At 34.0% G+C, this 19,364-nt stretch overlaps 3 protein-coding genes across 6 annotated transcripts in view; 2 read left to right on the top strand and 1 right to left on the bottom strand.

The window, feature by feature from the left end:
• rab39ba (RAB39B, member RAS oncogene family a) overlaps positions 1-19,364 on the bottom strand; it is a 175,672-nt gene that overhangs the window by 128,596 nt on the left and 27,712 nt on the right. The window lies entirely within an intron of this gene.
• hmbsb (hydroxymethylbilane synthase, b) lies at positions 1,172-9,392 on the top strand. Of its 2 annotated transcripts, none has more exons than XM_022676090.2 (14): positions 1,172-1,388; positions 3,361-3,414; positions 3,716-3,788; positions 4,177-4,226; positions 4,837-4,892; positions 5,044-5,121; positions 5,279-5,356; positions 5,479-5,554; positions 5,658-5,771; positions 5,907-5,945; positions 6,254-6,373; positions 6,590-6,643; positions 8,265-8,351; positions 8,437-9,392. In XM_022676090.2, the coding sequence occupies exons 1-14, from the start codon at positions 1,347-1,349 to the stop codon at positions 8,611-8,613; spliced, it is 1,098 nt and encodes a 365-aa protein (XP_022531811.1). In that variant the 5' UTR covers positions 1,172-1,346; the 3' UTR covers positions 8,614-9,392. The 2 variants fall into 2 exon arrangements, with proteins under 2 accessions (XP_022531811.1, XP_022531810.1); XM_022676089.2 differs by lacking the exon at positions 1,172-1,388 and adding an exon at positions 3,098-3,199.
• On the top strand, positions 10,018-16,580 carry snx12 (sorting nexin 12). 3 transcript variants are annotated; one of them, XM_007254128.4, is made up of 6 exons: positions 10,019-10,408; positions 12,386-12,481; positions 13,399-13,523; positions 13,627-13,717; positions 14,735-14,745; positions 15,311-16,580. In XM_007254128.4, exons 1-5 carry the CDS (start codon positions 10,244-10,246, stop codon positions 14,738-14,740), a joined length of 483 nt encoding a protein of 160 aa, XP_007254190.3. In that variant the 5' UTR covers positions 10,019-10,243; the 3' UTR covers positions 14,741-14,745; positions 15,311-16,580. The 3 variants fall into 3 exon arrangements, with proteins under 3 accessions (XP_049322415.1, XP_007254190.3, XP_007254189.3); XM_049466458.1 differs by lacking the exon at positions 14,735-14,745 and having other exon boundaries at positions 10,018-10,408; XM_007254127.4 differs by lacking the exons at positions 14,735-14,745; positions 15,311-16,580 and having other exon boundaries at positions 13,627-14,645.

The raw sequence follows: 19,364 nt of genomic DNA, 5'->3' as shown, positions 1-19,364 counted from the left end.
CAACATCTTTAAAATTTTATTATCTAACAAATAGTGCTGGCATATATTTGAGATTGGAGCTTGATATAAAAGGAAAAATAAGTCATACTTCATAGTTTCAACTCGTTTATACAAATCTGAATATGCCCACACAAGTTTAACTAATACTGACACTATGCCGCGGGGTCCAGTCTGTATTTTTAAGACCCTATTGAAATAGGAGCTTAAACAAACTTCTGCACTGACTGTTTTGTTTCATAGTTGAATGAATGAATTTGTAGCTCCTCCTGCTGGGCTGGCTGCAGGCATACACTAGTGTAGTTAAAGTGAAGTCACTCCTATTAACTGACTTAACTTAAATAGCACTGAAACTATTGAGTGCATACTTAGTTAAAATTATTGTGTTATTTTTTTCTAAAGGTCATTGAGTCAGAAAAATAAATCTCTGAAAAAATAAAATAAAAATGTCTCAATGTAAATTTATACCAGTTAACCAAGACATTTTCAGTTGCTTCAGTCAATTCAGACATATCTAGTATTTTCTTTTATCTTTTGCAATAGAGAGTGCAGTAAGATGTAAAATAAATATCAATATAAAATCCATTTCAAAGGTTCAGTTTATTTCCTTTGCTAATTACCAGATGTAAGCTGTTAACCAATTAATGTTTTGTTAAAAATCTTTTAAAACAATATACTTTTTTTTTACAATGATGAAATTTTGTACACTGGATTTCCATTTACTATTTTGGGTTATTGACTGGGCTTATTGTTAAAAAGGCAAAAATTAACGGGAAAATCAGGGGTGAGTTAAAACACTTGGAATTGTAGGAAATGTAAAAACTGCAGTTGATGATGAATTTATCCAACCTGTTCATTTACACAAACATTCATGTTGTTTGACTGTTGGATTTCATATTTAGAGATAATCTGATTGCAATCACAGTGCTGATGAAGTAAATTTGTTTCTAATTCTATGTTAATTTATATTTTATTGATTTAAACCCATCTGTTACACCAGTCTGATAGAGACGGCTCAGTTCATCAGCATTTTCAATTTGATATAATTGATATAATTTTAGATTTGAGCTGCAGACTTCGGTGTGCAGTGTTAATGACGACTTTTCTTTTGAAAAAAAAAAAAAACATAGCAATAGATTCCACTTTTATTTTGAAGAGAATACTATAGACAGAGCGTCTCTTCCGGGTTTGGGTTGCACATGATTTCTCTGATTCAGGGTTATTTTTATTAGATCAGCTAAAACATCATTATCATTTAAACCCTTTTACCCACAGCTTAAAGCGCGCTGATCGTGGATGTGCAGCATCGTGCTGGAGATTTGCTGAACATCATTAAATCTGCAGAAAAAATGTCTGAAGAAGATAAATCAGAAACTAAATCTGAAGTGAAGGTTAGTACTGAGCTCTGCTATTCATTCATACCTTCTTTAAATAAATAGAGATTAATTAAATCTGATTTTAACCCAAAAGAGCCCATGATGACATATGTGACACAACCTGAGAGTGACACAACCTGAGAGAGCATCATTATCATCAGAGGACAGTGTGTGAATCTGTGTGTCCTTTCATCTCATCTTATTTACAGAATGTATGAGTGCTAGGTTAGTGCTGGAGATTAAATAGTGTAATAATTGTTTGTTTCTACAGCTCTGTTACAACTATTTAACAATTCAAGTAATACAAATTCTATAGAACTAGTTCTTACCTGATTCCTAGTTTATGATGATGTTAAAATCATGTCATCATGATTAACTCTTAAAATAGTTACAGTCATGTGAGCACAATAAGAAAAATTATACATGAACGAGCTGCTTACTGAATTTATCTGATTAAATTTTGAAATTCATATCAATATTCAAAAATGGGTCTGGGATCTTATGGATAAAAGATTAAGTCTCCATATCAAATGTACACATGAGAGAAAGTTAATCACTGATACAAACAGAAATGAAGCCAAGTGCCAGTCCTGAATTAAGTGATACATGTACTATTTTTCTTTATCTTAGATGCATTTACTGTAGGTTAAAGAAACTGAGAATATAGATTTTCACAATTTTTGCATTCTAGTTTTGCATTCTAGTTCTTCAGAAATGGTTTGCACCAAAACATTAGAAATGAGAAATAAAATGAAGATTAAAGAAGAATTTTAAAAATAAACAATGTTTATATATATATATATATATATATATATATATATATATATATATATATAAAATAAATAATAATACTAATAATAATAATAAAAATAAATAAATAAAAAAATAAAAATAAAGTATTAATTGTCCTCCGAAGAGGGGGGGTGGTGGTTGGGCCAAAAAAAAAATAAAATAAAATAAAATAAAATAAAATAAACAATGTTAATAAAAATGACTACCAAAACCTATTACTGCTTTTTAATTTAGTTTGTTCCATTTTGCACCATTGACCAATTTAGGCCTGTCACAAAAATATTTATTTTGTCATTTTAAGACCATTAAATGGCACTTACATAAGGTTAATAGAATAGCATAACAAAGCAATTATACCCCCTTTAAAGACAACACATTTTTTAAATTGTTTGAGAAATATATATTTTTTCTTCACCTACTGCAGTCCACTGCAGTGTTTAGAGTTTAAATGTCGACTGCTTGATAGCAGTGATGAACTCACTGTTATGATTAGTCCACATTAAAAATATTATTTTCTTTTACTGAGATTATATTATAATGTGCCTACCCCTATTATTTTTTGCCATGTATTGTATTGCCTAGTTCTTGCCAATACACAGCCCTACATGATACCATCTTCAGTGTCTAAAACTTTGAATATGTAAAAAAAAAGTTGTGTTTAACAGAAGAAACATGGTGCTCTGAAATAAGATAGTATGGAAACCATAACCAGGCAGGTGCAGTTGAACAGTTTTGTAATGCAACTCCAGTTAATACACTAAATATGTTTAGCACATTCCGTCTTAAAGATGACCAGACTACCACTGTGTGTTTTACTCCTCCCTTCTCTGTAACGGACATTGTGAATAGGCATCCTTATCATAAAAAGGCAGGATATGGGGTGGAGACCCCCTACACACATCTGGCCTGATAGTGGAACATTGTATCTTTGTGCCATTCTACACTTTCTTACTCAGAGCAAGCATCCAAAGCTCCAATATATCATTATTCATTACATTAAAACCATGGCAGACGGACCTTATAAATATGCAAGGGTAAGAGGCTTTAAATCAGTAAGCTTAATTTTGGTATTTAGTTTTATTGGCATTTATTTAAAGACTTATATTTGTTAAAAAAGGAAAAAAAATGTAAACCGCGGCCTAACCAAACGTAAGAAAGTAATGGATTGGGTTTTTATGTGTTTGTGTGTTTACAGGATGAAGAAGGTAAAGTCAGCAGGGTAATCCGCATTGGAACAAGAAAAAGCCAGGTAAGTGTTGAAATGTAAAGGTATTTAATTGGAAATAATTAAATTGTTATACATGCTGCATTTTTCAATCCTTTAACAATATATATATTTTTAAATAAATGAATACTTTTGTCTGTTTTACAGGACATAATTAAATTGTATATTTGGGACTCTATATTCATTAATTTTCTGGGTTTTTAAAAATTCATATTGTGCCGTTGTTGTTTTAATTACATATGTAAAGATAACCTGGTATAAACTCATTAAACCTTATACTTATGAATAAACAGTTTTACCTAATCTCAGTATTTTTTTTTTTAAGCTGGCTCGCATTCAAACAGACAGTGTTGCAGAGAAGCTTAAAGAGTTATACCCTGATGTGCTCTTAGAAATAGGTAAGATTTCAGTGCACAGTGTGTCAAATACACACTAAGCACCTGAGCATGCTACTTTTTGAAACATTTTCATATTAGGTCAATGTTGTAATACTATGTTTACTATTAAATTAAACAATGCTTAACAATTATTTAGAATGATTTTCTGTCAGCTCCTGTCTTATAATTGTATCACTTTTAAAACATAAGGCACTATTCTGGTTTTTGGATATTTCATTCTAGATTTCAGTCATCAGATTGCTTCTCTATTTTGATATGTTTAGACAAAGCTAAAATATAGAATTTAGTCCCAGGGCTCTAAACTGTAATAATATATTTACTGTCACTGGAAGATCAGACCCTGTCAATGAGATCAGACTTTAAATCTAATTTATTACATTTGTTTCAGTGGCTATGTCAACAACAGGTGACAAAATACTTGACACGGCTCTATCAAAGGTAAGTTTTTGTCAAAATTGCAAAATAAATCCCTTTTGTCCTAAATCACCATATGCATCATGTAGTACAAAAGAAACAGTATTATATGTGCTTCAGCTGATAATACATTTTGCAGGACATGTCAGAAAAACAATACAATATAATACAAAAATAATTCAAAATAGCAATAATGGAATTTTAGCAGCTATTTTGGATCTGTTTAAAGAGATCACACTCTTTATATTTTGTTGGGTGACTTGGAAAAAGTGTGTACAGAATTATGATTTTTTTTTTTGTGTGTGTTTTGGATGTTTTTTTTTTCCCCCAATTGAATCATTTTATTTATTTTTTTGTACCTAAGACATAATGCCAGTGTTTAAAAAAAAATAACGCTAGCCTGTGCTTCAGATTAAGCAAGCTGCATATTTTTTGTGTGCTGCTGAGACACAAATGCATTAAAATAATGAATATCTAAATACTGATATTGGAAAAAATTAAATGGATTTCATAGGTCCCTACATATTGTTTTTTGTAACAGAAAAAGACCATTTTGCAAAACATATAGTTTCATGCAAATAGACTTTTCCTTTTTCCAACATCCCCAACTTTTAAATCTTTTTCTGCACCATAGATTGGTGAAAAGAGTCTCTTCACAAAGGAGTTGGAGAATGCCTTAGAAAGAAACGAGTAAGTCATCTCTCAACAGTGTTCCTTACATCCATCTAGTGCTGCTCCAATAATTTGTACTAGCTGTGTGTGATCTGCACAGAGATCTATTGTAAGACCCAGTGCTTGTGTAGCTAAATGAAAGATGCTGTTGACCTTTGTGCCCCCACAGGGTGGACCTGGTTGTGCACTCTTTGAAGGACTTGCCCACCATCCTTCCTGTGGGCTTTACTATAGGAGCTGTGCTCAAGTAAGCAGAACAAAAATTGGGGCTCTGTACTGAGAACCAGATGTGCTAGTTCAAAGCCTTTCAGATGTTTCTAGAACCGTCCTTTTATCAAACATCATTTTAACATGATGTATTTCTGACTTAGTGGTTATTTGTAACATTTTTATTTTCTATAAAGGCGGGAAAGTCCCTATGATGCAGTGGTTTTGCACCCCAAAAATGCTGGTAAATCTCTGGATTTACTTCCAAACAAAAGGTATGATCTTAAAACTTTATTTCTTTGTTTATTTAACAGTATTTTTAAATTCACATTTAAAGTAAATTGACCTTTTTAGGAGACATGCTGGACTGAATGCTTTCACATTCCTTTTATTTTAGTGTCATTGGCACCAGTTCTCTTCGCCGGGCTGCACAACTGAAGAAAAGGTTTCCTCACCTGGAGTTTAAGGACATTGTATCCTTTTAATGGATTATTTTCAGTTTTACTTAAAATAATATTTTTTCTTTGTCTTTGAACACGAGATATCGTATTATTATTCCTTATTAATTTGTCTTAGAGAGGCAATCTCAACACTCGTCTGAAGAAACTGGATGAAAACAGTGACTTTTCTGCTATAATCCTGGCTGCGGCAGGGCTGCGGCGAATGGGCTGGGACAGTAGAATCAGTCAGGTATACCTGCATCTCTTCTTCAAGTTTCCTCTCACTTACACTCATATTTTTGGCTCCTGTAGTGTTCTATCTAGTATTCTGCAGTCCTCATACGCCACTGTATTTACTTTACTTTATGTTTTGTTGCTGTCTCAGATCCTTGGTCCTGAGGATTGCATGTATGCAGTTGGACAGGTGAGTTTGCAGATGTGTCTTGATTGTAATCGTTTCTTCAAAGAGATTTATTATTGTTGTTGTTTTTTTTTTTTTGCAAATTACGTGAAAATTCCTGTGTTATTTTCAGAACACAGTAAATCTATACTGCTATACAACCTATAGACTAACTTACTCTAAGTTAAATCCAGGTTTCATTTCTATAGTGTTGCTCCATGAAAAGATATTATAAAATATCTGCAATAATGTGAGGGGTGTACTCATTTGTATTGTATTGGATACTGTACTACTGGAAAGACCTGTGTTGTACTTATGCCGTGTTGTATCAGGGTGCCTTGGCCATAGAGGTGAGAGCGAGTGATCAGGACATTCTGGAAATGGTCTCAGTGCTGCATGATCCTGACACTGTGCTGCGCTGCATCGCAGAAAGAGCTTTTCTCAGACATCTGGTGAGAATTCTGCTGTTTCTATTAAAATATGTCAGTTATTTTGACTTTTATATACTTTTGTTCTCAGAATATCTCAGATGCTGATGTGAAATCAGTTCATGCTTTTTTACATAGCACTGGATAGAATGTAATTGATTGATAAAACCTGATAATATGTCAGTGATTTTACTCTAAGATGCTTGAAAAAGTTGCCTAATATGTTTCTGTTTATTCCAGGAAGGAGGTTGCAGTGTTCCAGTAGCGGTTCACACAGAAGTGAAGAATTCCCAGGTAGAGCAGAACCCTTCACTCTACAGCACAGCAGAATATGACTACTTCAGATAGTCAGCCCATACTTATACTATATATACAGCTTTGGAAAAAATAAGAGATCACTTACAAATGATGGGTTTCTTTGATTTTCCTAAATTAAAACCTCTGGAATACAATCAAGAGGAAGCTGGATGATCACAAGCCATCAAACCAAGCTGAACTGCTTGAATTCTTGCACAAGGAGTGGCATAAACTTATCCAAAAGCAGTGTGTAAGACTGCTGGAGGAGAACATGCCAAGATGCATGAAACTGTGAATAAAAAACAGGGTTAATCCACCAAATACTGATTTCTGAAGATTTATGAATATTAACTTGTTTTCTTTGCATTATTTGAGGTCTGAAAGCTCTGCATCTTTTTTGTTATTTCAGCCATTTCTCATTTTCTGCAAATAAATGCTCTAAATGACAAGATTTTTATTTGGAATTTGGGAGAAATGTTGTCAGTTTATAGAATAAAACAACAATGTTAATTTTACTCAAACATAAACCTATAAATAGCACAATGGGAGAAACTGATTCAGAAACTCTCTCTTATTTTTTTCCAGAGCTGTATATTGTATTCCATTTAGGGGAACACATAACAACTTGCTACCCTAACAGCTTTAAATAGAAGACTAAAGACTATAGAGTGTTAAATACACAACCCAGTGAAGGTTCTAATCCAATCTGCCAAATGTATTTATTTTTTGTATCAGTGTTTCATCAGCAGATTTTTAATTGAGTTCAACTGCTCATTAAAAGATATGCACTCTCCCAACCTGCACCGGCCCAGTTCTTTCTAAAAGCATCTTTGAATTAAGATAATCTTTACTGATCTTAATTAAGAGAGCTTTGAGTATGATGCTTACACGGCCATTTAAGAATCATCTTTATGCTAAGGGAAACTCAAACAGAAGCTCTCTAGATGTTCGAGCACCATGAAAACAAATCTGCAGGGCCAAAATAAACACTAAATGCAGACACTGTTTATTAATAGGTTTATTGCACTGTAACTAGAGTGTGTTAATGATATGTAACCATCCATTAACAAACAACCACAAATTACACTGTCTGGCCAAAAAAACAAATCACCACCTGGATGTAAGTAAGTAAGTGATGTGGGTTGATGCTGCAGCTGGTCTGCAGGTCTAGGTTCAGCAACAGTATGTGCTGAAAGAATGAGGTCAGCTGACTACCTGAATGTACTGAATATAGACCAGGTTATTCCATCAATGGATTTTTTATTCCCTGATGGCACGGCCATATTCCAAGATGACAATGCCAGGATTCATGGTACTGGAATTGTGAAAGAGTGATTCAGGGAGCATGAGATCATCATTTTCACACGTGGAGTCCAGACCTTAACCTCATTGAGCAAAACTGGATTGAATTAAATCTTGTGACATTGCAGAAGCTTATCGAAACAATGCCAGAGTGAACGTGTTCAGCAATGAAAGCTAAATGAGGTCCAACCAAATATTTTGTGGCCTTTTTTGGCCAGGCAGTGTATATTTACCACAAATACATTTTATATAAATCACGCATGATCTAAATACACTTACTCAACTTTTGTTGTTTTTGTATTGTTTTGTTCCGCAGCTCTATCTGACTGGAGCTGTATACAGCTTAGATGGCTCGGATAGTCTCAAGGATACAATGCAGACCACTGTTTCCTCTGACAATCAGGTCATTATGCCCATTATGATCAAGATCGATTTAAAGTACATGTATAAAGGTGCATTTTAGCTCATTGTTTTTAGTGTCTCTACAGGAGGAGCAGGAAAAGGTTGATGAGAAGGTCCAGCGTGTGGGGGTTACTGCACTGAAAGTGTCCGGCGCTGCTCAGGATGCTGCAGAAAAGTTGGGGGTGGACCTCGCTAACCTGCTACTCAGCAAAGGGGCCAAAGAGATTCTGACTGTGGCCAGACAGCTCAATGATGCGCGGTAGTTTTAGAAATGTTCAACCATGCAGTGTTCAATTATGATTGGGACTGATTTTCATAGTTTTACAGTTGAGCCCCTATATTTTTATCAAGGCATTTACCACTGTTTACTATAGTAACTATTGTACATTTAAATATAGGATCAATTTTACCTTGTAATATCCCATGCCAAGTACCACAGACTGACCAGAAGATTTGCTGTGCGTTAATGAGATTTTCAGATTAACATCTTTAAGAGATAATCATTTTATACCTGCTGCTGTGATGTGACAGCAAACAGCATGTCCCATCGTGCCTGCAAGGTGTCTTACAGCTTTGTGGTGCCTAAGCTCAATGCCTAAAAAGACAATGTTGTTTTCATTTTACCTCAACGGACCATTAAAGCCTAAAAAACAATGTTTTGTATTTATTTCTTATTAAATGTTTATTATGCATTACCCTATGTCTCTGTGGACACAACACAGTCATTCCTGTTATTTAAGGGTATTTAAGTGACTTAATCCATACATGAATAAAACTATGAAGAATTTTCTATTTGATTTTTTTTAATATTTTTGTTTTGTATGTTTTTGTATAGCCTTTCATGTGTAAATGTTGTTTACTTACCACAGATTACAAGCATTTGTGTGTATTTATCATTTCAACCAAATACCCTAAAATTCATTGTTAGTTTCAGTAGTTTTTTAACAAACATTGTTTTTATCCCTACAATTATCTTTTGTTTCCAGTTTGATTTATTGCAACCTGTTCCCACATTAAACACTGGATTCATATTTAAACTCAACGTTGGTCCTGAGTGATTTAATACAATTACGGTCCCATTAATCTTCTGAGTTTTCTGGTACAAAATTTTACAGTGGAGTGTCCCTTTCATCATGTGGTGAACATCTTTATTAGGTTTGTGTGCAGCATTCAGTACCTGATTTCTGAATTCTTAAAACTTTATTAATAAGAACTTGTTTTGTTTAAATTATTTGAGGTCTAAAAGCTCTGCATCTTTTTTGTTATTTCAGCTATTTTTATTTTTTTTTTTTGCAAATAAATGCTCCAAATGACAAGATTTTTTTAGGAATGTGGGAGAAATGTTCGTAGTTCATTGAATAAAAAAACAATGTTCATTTTACTCAAACATATATTTATAAATCAGAGCAAAATCAGAGAAACTGATTCAGAAAGTCTCTTATTGTTTTTTTAGAGCTGTATATACATGTATATATATGTGTATATATGTATACAGTATTTTAACCCCCAAATTCTTACATTCCTTTCGCGTCTTCTCTCTTCTCTAACCGAGGAGCCTTGGCAAAGCCCGCCTCCTTTAGCCATGTTTCCGAATTCTATTGGACCGTCGGCTGCCAATAACGCTAAAGCAAGTAATCTGATTGGTCAGGGTGGGGAACAGGGCTGGTCACAGGATTTCTAGACTCCTGCGAGTATCTCACAGGACTGAGAAAGACGGGATTTCCTGTGGTAACTAGTTAGTTATATTGCTGAGCTGCAGATTTTTTTGTTGAGGCTCGCAAAGTATCTAGTCAGAGTGTCATCTTTTCGGATTTTAATGTCTTAACTACGCAAGATATTCTGTGCGTGTTCTAGACTACAACCAGAAGTAGCTAGCTAGCCAGAAACATAAACATGTCTGAACCCACGGTGGCCGACACTCGCCGGTTGAACTCGAAGCCGCAGGACCTCACGGACGCTTACGGACCTCCGAGCAATTTTCTGGAAATTGACGTGTACGACCCGCAAACTATCGGGGTCGGGCGGAACCGCTTCACTACATACGAAGTCCGGATGCGGGTAGGTCGCAGCAGGGCGGCAGGGTAGAGCTGGGTGTGCTGCTGGAGGTCGGCGGGCTGAGTTTCCAATGCAGAGATCTGGAATCCGGTGTTCTGTCGAATTGCGCTACCTTGTCAAACCGTGCTACCCTAGTGTTAATTTTACTGTAAAAATACAAAAGAAGCACCATATTAGAGGATGTTCCCTGTAGAAGTCTCAGTAAATGATGCGTTAGTATATTTGGATAGCAAAAATTACTGTATCATGGTAAAGTTATGGCAATGAGAGGTCTTTACAAACTGCTTTTGTTTTATTTATTTTTTCAAATAGTAATTGTATTTATTATTATTAATTTCTATTTACACGTTTTATACAATGACAGTGAGTCCTGGGTGTTTAATGCACAAAAAAAACAGATTTACAAAAAACTCGAGAAGTAATGAAAAATTGTAGGTCCGCGCATGCGCAGTGCCTTTAGGAAGCATGTATCGATGGGTAGCATAACTCGATACAACACCGGCTCGGCCTACATATCTTAGCTTAGCTTAGCATTGCTAGGGTAGCTCGTTAACGTTAGCCCATAAAGCTAGCATGTCTGATTAGCTTTCGACTTTATTTATGTTAACCTGTATGCTATAGCTGCATTTCTTCACCGGTTAATCCGGTCCGTTTATAAACTAGCTGGCCTGCTTAGTTTAGCTATATTTTCATTTGATGTCCATTTAGAAGAGCGAGCCGTCTCGTTAGCTAGTGGCTAAGCTAACGTTAGCTAGCTATGCTAGTTTTCCAACTTGGCTAACATTAGCTCCTGGCCTGGCTAATAAGATTTTGATTAATTAATTAGGTAGCTAGGCTGGGTTGCTTTATAGAAGCATTTAGAGGATATGGAAGCCAATCGTTGCTATTTAAAATAAAAAAGAAATATAAATATATACAGCACTACTATTTTTTCATTATTAGGAAATTATTTGGAGATACCGAGTCATTATTTTGAGATATTAAGTAAATGTCATTATGTTGAGTTAGTAGTAGATTGTACAGAAGCGTTGTAAAATAAAGACTCCTTATCTCAAAGTAATGACAAAGTATCTCAAAAATAACGACGTAGTATTATTGTCTTAGTATCTCAGATTATTAGAAAATCTTAAAATTATGACTTGGTATCTCATATTGACGAATTAGTGCCTCAAAATAAAGACTTTGTATCCCAAAATAAGGATATTACATCTCAAAATCGTGGTTTAGTATCCAAGAAAAATGATTTTGTATCTCAGATTAATCACATAATATCTTAAAATATCGACTTAGTATCTCTAATTAGCCTGTCTAATTAGCAGTTGGCTTGCCAATTAATTAGTTTATTATGCATATATGCTATAGCTGCATTTGTTACAGTTTATTTTGTCAGTTAATTACTTATATTTCTGATGTTTTGAGGCCATAGTAGATTGTTCAGAGGCTTTGTAACAGATTTATATTTTTTAAAGGTTAATAAAAAGCTAAAGCTTATCGACTTAATTTCTCAAAATAATGATTTAATATCTCTAAAGGATGACTTTGTGTCTCAAAATAACAAATGAGAATCTCAAAAAAACAAAATCTAGCACATATTTTTTTCAGAAATTATGACCAAGTATCTAAAAATTAGAACTTGGTATCTCAAATTGACGGCAGTATCTTAGAATAACGATTTAGTATCTCAGAATAACGGCATAGTATCTCAAAAGTAATTATTTAGTAACTCAAAATTGAGAGTATGTCAATTATGATTTAGCAATTCACTTAACAATAAAAAAGTAATAGTGCTTGATTTTATTTAAGTGGTGGGAATGGGCTTCCATAAGAGGGGTCTGGTATATTTGCTAACAAGTTGCATTCCTTAGCAATATCACAGTAATGTATTTATAATAGCTGCTAAGAAAGGTAAATATAAAGTTGGGTCTGTCAAAGAAAGCACGTCATGTCTAAACCTTTTTGCTCTTTGTGTTCTGTAAACAGACCAACCTCCCTATTTTCAAGTTGAAGGAGTCTTGTGTTCGAAGACGGTACAGCGACTTTGAGTGGCTGAAAAATGAGCTGGAAAGAGACAGTAAGGTAAACAAGCACGTTTTTAAGATTTTTTTCAATAGTGCCTGTGGTGTGACTGTGACATGACCTGTATAAGCAAAAACTTTGTTTCTACAAACAACCAATTTACACAACTGAGAATACTGTATTATTTTCATTTTACTTTCAGTTTTATAGTAGTGTCCAACCATTCATAGTCAAGTGTGTACTCTTACATCGCTGCCAAGCTCTCTAACAATTAAAATAATTGGTTCATGCAAAGCAGTAGGGGGGTGTATGTAAAAAGAAGTTAAAGCCTTTAATTATGAGTTTCCTCAAATCCTCAATATTAACAAATTTCAACATGAAGTCTGAAAGGTTAAGAAGACATTCAGACGTCTGTGCTAGGAGGAGAGTTGCATTCTGTTAGTGAGGCAACACCCTGGACAGGCAACTTGTTGAACTGACAACATTCTACAAACCAATCAGTATCAGGCATAGGACAACACAGGCCATATAGGTGATGATGAAAGAATGTAGTATCAGTAAACTTATTAAACTGCAGTTTGAAACCAAGAGGGATGGTGTTTACAAGAGGATACAAGAGGCACAAGCTGAATGTTTTGCCACATCCATCAAATACCCTAATTTGAACATCACAAATAAATGGAAATATCTTAGGAAGGTATGCAAGTCGAACCAATAATCTCTTACCAACCTAGAAGCCTTGTGATGAATGAGCCTCTCGACAAACTAAATGGACCAATGTACAGGCAGTCCGGTTTAGTTTCCAGCTGGGCACAGTTGGCCTTGTTTTCACTGGGAAAAAATAAATTGCCTCCCTCCCCAGTTCTTATAATTAGGTTGCTCTCAAGACATTTTTTATTGTGATCTGTGTCTTTAACAGTAGAACAGTAGTCTGTGAATTTTGAATATTGAACTTTGACTATTGAATTGTGTTTTAGATTGTTGTGCCTCCTCTACCTGGGAAAGCTTTGAAGAGACAGCTCCCCTTCCGTGGAGATGAGGGAATATTTGAAGAGTCCTTCATTGAGGAGAGGCGAGTTGGACTTGAACAGTTCATCAACAGGTTAGATGAAATTTCACCACGTTGCTGTAGATAAATTGAGTTAGCACAAAATGTACTAATCTGTGCACTGTAAAATGTCCCCCCTTTCCCTTCACTTTTCCAGAATTGCTGGCCATCCATTGGCGCAGAACGAGCGCTGTCTTCACATGTTCCTGCAGGAGGAGAGCATTGATCGGAACTACATCCCCGGAAAAGTACGGCAGTAGGGCTTTCCAAACTGGGACTCGGGGAGGGTCTTCTTTCTCCTGTTATCAACTTCTGTTTCCCATTCTTCTGCAGACAGTGCAGAGTAACATTTATTTTTACACCAAGTAAATCTAGATGCATCATAAACAATGCAGGACTTGAATATATTTGGCAGATGATGTTTTGTACACGTGTCTGAAAGTTGCTCTTTACACACACAGTGTAACTTGTTTTATTACATCCATGCAATGTCCTTGTTAGAGCGTGTGTGTGCGTGTGCATTATATGATAATACATGAAAGCTGTAGCACTAAAGATGGTTGGCTCATATCTTTGTCCTCTCAGGCAGTTGTAAGATTCTTTGCTAAAAGAGTGGAGAGCAGAATTTGTTTCCAGTTATTTCTGGTCTGGTACCAGCCAGTCAGTTCTCATATAAACTGCTGGTCCAGATATTATTTTAGGAGATTTCACAAAATTAGAAATCATAAATATCACATCTGATATTATATATTGTATTATGAACATTCCACAACTACCTTTGATAATTTGCTGTTTGTATTTATGTATTCCTCGGTTTGTAATCTAGAAAATGTAGGGATTTTACATTTTATCACACTACTGATATCCAAGTATTCATGTATGTCTGTTAGACAGAGAGTTCATGATTTTCTCAGCAAAAGAAATGAAAGTGCCCATACTGACATGGTGTCAGACTAGAGGTGCTTGAAGTGCTTACTTAAACAGCCCAGGAGATCATTATGTGAAGGAGATTCAAACACCACTACCTAGAGGACAAAGTATTTGCCCACTTTGTAAAATTTGTCCTGCCAAAGTCTAGTCATTTTCCTCAGAATGACGATATATTTATGTTCTCTTCCTGTGTTAATCAATCTGTGCCTGTGACATTTGTCTGTAAATAAAGTATAACAAACTAGATGAATGCTGCTGACTGGAGATTTAATGACATCAAAGGAAATGAGTCTTTATTTTCGTCCTTATCTTACTTATTTTCTCTTCCATTTTAGGTATGAAAGAAGTAAGTTTTGGGGTTTTCTTTCCTATGACGATCATAATGTTGTAAATTACTGTTGGGGTAACCCATTGTCTGCATGGATGCTAATTCTTTAATTCAACACTATTACAAAAAGCTGCATAATCATAACCATACTTACAATAGGCATAATTTTATCCCCCATTTTCTTGCTTTGCTAATTCTTTTTGCATCTGCTTGTCACTTTCAAATCATGCTACATCTTGTAGTAAATATACTATAAATTGTTGTAGGCTGCATGTCATGATTGCATGTTGCTGCATATCATGTTCTGTAACAGGTGAGTTCATGTTCTTTGCGCTGATCAGCTACATGTTGTTTGCTGCACCACAATCACCTCTTCTGTATTTTCTTGTTTAATTTAATTTATATTGTGAACATGTAAAATTCAGCTGTATTAAGCATTATGTTTGTTTTTACATTAGCAACAATCATTGACACCAATATCTAACTGTGGTGCCCTTTAATAGGGACAAATGTAAATAGCTGTTAAGTTTAAAGAGAGTGTGTCAACTAAAGGTCATTAAATGGTTTGCACTTTTATTCTCAGATGCTACAGCAAGACTAAAGCACCCCCCCCCCCTCAGAGGAATGCCTCATCTGTAGGCTGTGTGTATATGCCTGGCACGCTCACTCAGGTGCTCTTTGGGAAAATAAAAATCAGATGCATTCTCTCACTAAACCCTGATTTAAAACCTACACATATAAATAGCAATTATGAAATGAACAAAGTCACATCCTTTCACTACATCAGCTTTATTTAAATGCTCAATCTCAGTCCCATGGTTTTGATTCTTCAACATGTTGAGACTGAACAATACTTACTTGAGGACACTGCACAACAAGTATGTCACACTGCATGAGTCATTGTGTTTCTTAAATGAGGGTGGGATCATGTGTTAGCCTCAGTTTAAGAAAGTAGCTCTCACAGCGAGGGAAAGGTATTCTATCACTTGTTTTGCTTTTGCTCAGCTGTTATTTCAGTTTTTTCACTTTATGCCATCTAATTAGCCCTTTTAAAAGTCATGGTAGAAATGTGATATTTGGAGATGTTAAACTTACCCTCATGTTCTGGTTGACACTTTACTTTAAATGAGGGAACAGTTTATTACATCAAGGGAACGGATTGTTGAGGGAGCAGTTAATTAAACTGAGAGGATGTTTTTTAAAATGAGGAAAATATTTGTAAAATACATGGAGTGCATTTTTAATTAGAGAAAACTGTTTATCAAGCAGAGGGAAAGTTGTAATTTTCTAAATATTGCTTTTCTTTGATATGTTGTAGGGCCTGTACTATTTCTAATCATTGGCTTGTCTTTTATCCGCATAAGATTTTTTTCCCAAACTGTAGCAAGACCAAGTAACGGCGAGAGATTTTACGGTTACCCCTTATAAAACAAAAATGTCTTCCTCTACCACATTCCATGTTTCCCTTATGTCTCATTTCTGTAACTTTAAATGACTAAATATATTTTATATCAGAGCATTCATTGCAAAGTTTTGTACCATTGTTAGCTTAGTCTTTATATTGGTGTTATAACACTGCTGTCGGGAATGTACATATTCAATCACTGTGAAAACAAGAAATGATCATCCACCCAGTGACACCAGGTCACCTCTGATGCCATATTTTCACATCCTTATCAAGATGTTTTTTCTTTCTCCTTTTTCTTATTCTTCTCTTTTTGCTTCGTGGAATTGCTGATTCAGGACTATCTATGATTAACGTGTATAAGTGCAGTAGTTATTGTCATAGTTATTTTCATGCAGATTGTCATGTCATTTTTATCCCTGAATAAAGCTCCCCCTGCTTGCTTTAATCCTGACTAGTTACAATTTGTGTTTTTCGTCTAATGCCTTTTTTAATTGTTTTTATTTATTTTTTATTTGTTTTATTATTATGTATTTTTTGAAGCCATGTAAGTGTACTGCACATAATTGCTACAGATATAATTATTTAATGTAGCATCATTTTCTGTGGCACCTGCTGGTTGTTTTGATCCTTTTTATGTTTTTTAAATATCTCATATATATATATATATACCTTTAAAAAAAAAAAAAAAAAACTCCTCCACAGACAGTAGCTAAGAATACAAATATTAAAAATATAGCAGAATATTTTGCAAAGCCAAATTAAATTAAACTTAATATATTATTAAACTGTAACTTGTCCATTTTACAGAAACACTCTTGCTGCATACTGTATGAACTTGCTAAAACATAAACCCAAAAGTGTAGGTTTAGCAGATTAATACAGAAATGTTCACGTAGTAACAGAGAACCTTTAGAGAGGATAAAACCCACTTATTAATGTATTGCAGGTTTGTCACACCACTAGAAGGTGCTCCTAAGTGAGTCCAAACTGAATGGGTTGTTATGTAGCAATTAAGCAAAATCTTAGTTTGTTTTATCATTTTTATACTGAAAAATGTACTTATTTCCTCAACATATAACTAAATCTAACCTTTTAGTAACACATCATTTGTGAAGCTGTTAAATTCTAGTTTCTTTGTAAGCAACATCTCACCAGTCAGCTCACAGTAGCAGTAATGCTGGCGTCTCTGTTGCCCAAAACGTCTAGTTTCCAGTAGAAAAATATAAAGGAAATATAGAGGTAAGTTTTTTTTCTCTTCATTTCTTTTTTTAGGAAGTATAGTGTATTTTATTTGTTACAGCCTTTCCATATTTTACATGGGCAGTGTAACATTTATGTTCCGACTGTTTGAGGATAAATTTGAAGATAGAAAATTGGGTGTAAAACTTCATTATTTAATGGTTTCCATTTTATATTTTAAAGAAAAATTTGGGTTTTCAATTAATTTTCCAACTTTTAAGTTTTTCATTACTGAAAAGTATTCAGTTTCAGTTTTTTGATTTTACAATTTTTGCCTTCTGTAAAAAAAAAGTCTAACAATTTTTTTAACAAGATAAAAAAAAAGTCTGAAAATCTATTAAAATGTATTTTTTCCCCCTGGAATTCAGATGCTGAGGGGCAGAAATTATAAAATCAGTTTCTTTCTGATGATGCTAAATGGTCAAAAAATTTCTATTTACCTCAAACGGCCAGAAAACTCAACTGATAAACGTTACATTAATCTTACACACACAAAGTGAATCAACCCAAGATTTTGCCTATTAAAAACTCTTGTAATTATACTAAACAGTTTATTTAGCACTAGATGCGATGGGCGATATGGCTCTAAAATAATATAATGATATTTCAGGGTATTTTTGCAATAACAATATTCTTGCCGATATAACAAAACATTTTTAAAAAATCGAGTATACCCTACTGCAACAGAATTAATATTAAACTTTATTCGGCGATATTATTAAATACAATACAATATGGCACACCCCTAATTGAGATTTTCACCGAATTGTAAGAGAAGTCACAGATTCAACATGTCATGATATTGATAATGCAATCCACATATACAGGACTGGTGTAAAATTAATGAATTAATGTAATTAATGGAACTGGACAGATATTGAGATAAAGTCTCTAGTAGATATATAATGGTAAATGGGAGCAGTTTAAAGTTGTACCCTGATTGCCTATATTATACTAAAATAATATCATATTTTAAAAATGTTGGTAATATTATTGTGTGCACACCTCTATTTAGCAGTTTATTAAACACTAATGAAAATGTAATTTTAACCTGCTCAACATTTATTTTTCACTTTCTAATGCATCTAAACAACAGTGTGTCTGACTTCAGAATGTATTTATGTTTGCCCATTGATTTTATTTTGCTTCAACATTCATATATATTGTCTGTTTTAAACTTACATTAAATATGTATATATTCGTTTGTATGATATTTTTATGATGTGGGGAAATTAAAATAATAATATTAATATTAATCATTATTAGTATTATTTGTGCACCTTTGAGCACCTTTCATTGTGCATTGAGTGTAGATTTAGAGCAACAACCATTCAAAACACCTCCTACAGCTTAATAGGCAATGTAAAATTAAGGTTGTTTAAAGGTTGTTTTTCTGTCATCAACCTTAAAATATGTGAAGCAAACAAAACTGAACATTTATTTAGTGTTTTATTCTTTATTCTGGGAATATCTTTTTTATGTACTGTAAAATTAGGGTATATTGGTATATGGTGTTTTTTATCGTATTTAAAGAAAATGTAAATGTAGTAGATGAATTATAATTAATTATAAATTATTTTTCTCTGTTTTGAAGGGAGACAGCAGGGGGGAGATCTGATCACTTTCCTCCTTTTTATCTGCTTTTATGTGACAGTTTTATATCTTACAGGCAGGTGGCGCTGTTTCCATCTAAGTAATGCTCTCTCTCTCATCTAAGTATTTTTTGCTCTCTCTCTCTATCTAATGCAACACCAGCATAGCATTACACTATGATGTAATATACATGAAAATTACATTCACTTTGTCTAAATCACTGTAAACACTCTGCAGACATAATAAAGTGACTAAAGTAGTAAATAGCAGTTTAAACTGTACTTTAAAACGCCTTTCCCTGTATGATAAAATAAGCTTTAGTCTTTTTATGAAAGAAAAGAAGCCACAGTATGTGTGCTGGGAAGGCAGACACTGTATTTAAAAAGGTAAGAAAAGA

This window comes from Astyanax mexicanus, chromosome 17 (genome assembly GCF_023375975.1).
Source record: "Astyanax mexicanus isolate ESR-SI-001 chromosome 17, AstMex3_surface, whole genome shotgun sequence".
Taxonomy (NCBI): domain Eukaryota; kingdom Metazoa; phylum Chordata; class Actinopteri; order Characiformes; family Acestrorhamphidae; genus Astyanax; species Astyanax mexicanus.
Note: the sequence above shows the minus strand (reverse complement) of the source record. Positions and strands in the feature narration are given on the sequence as shown.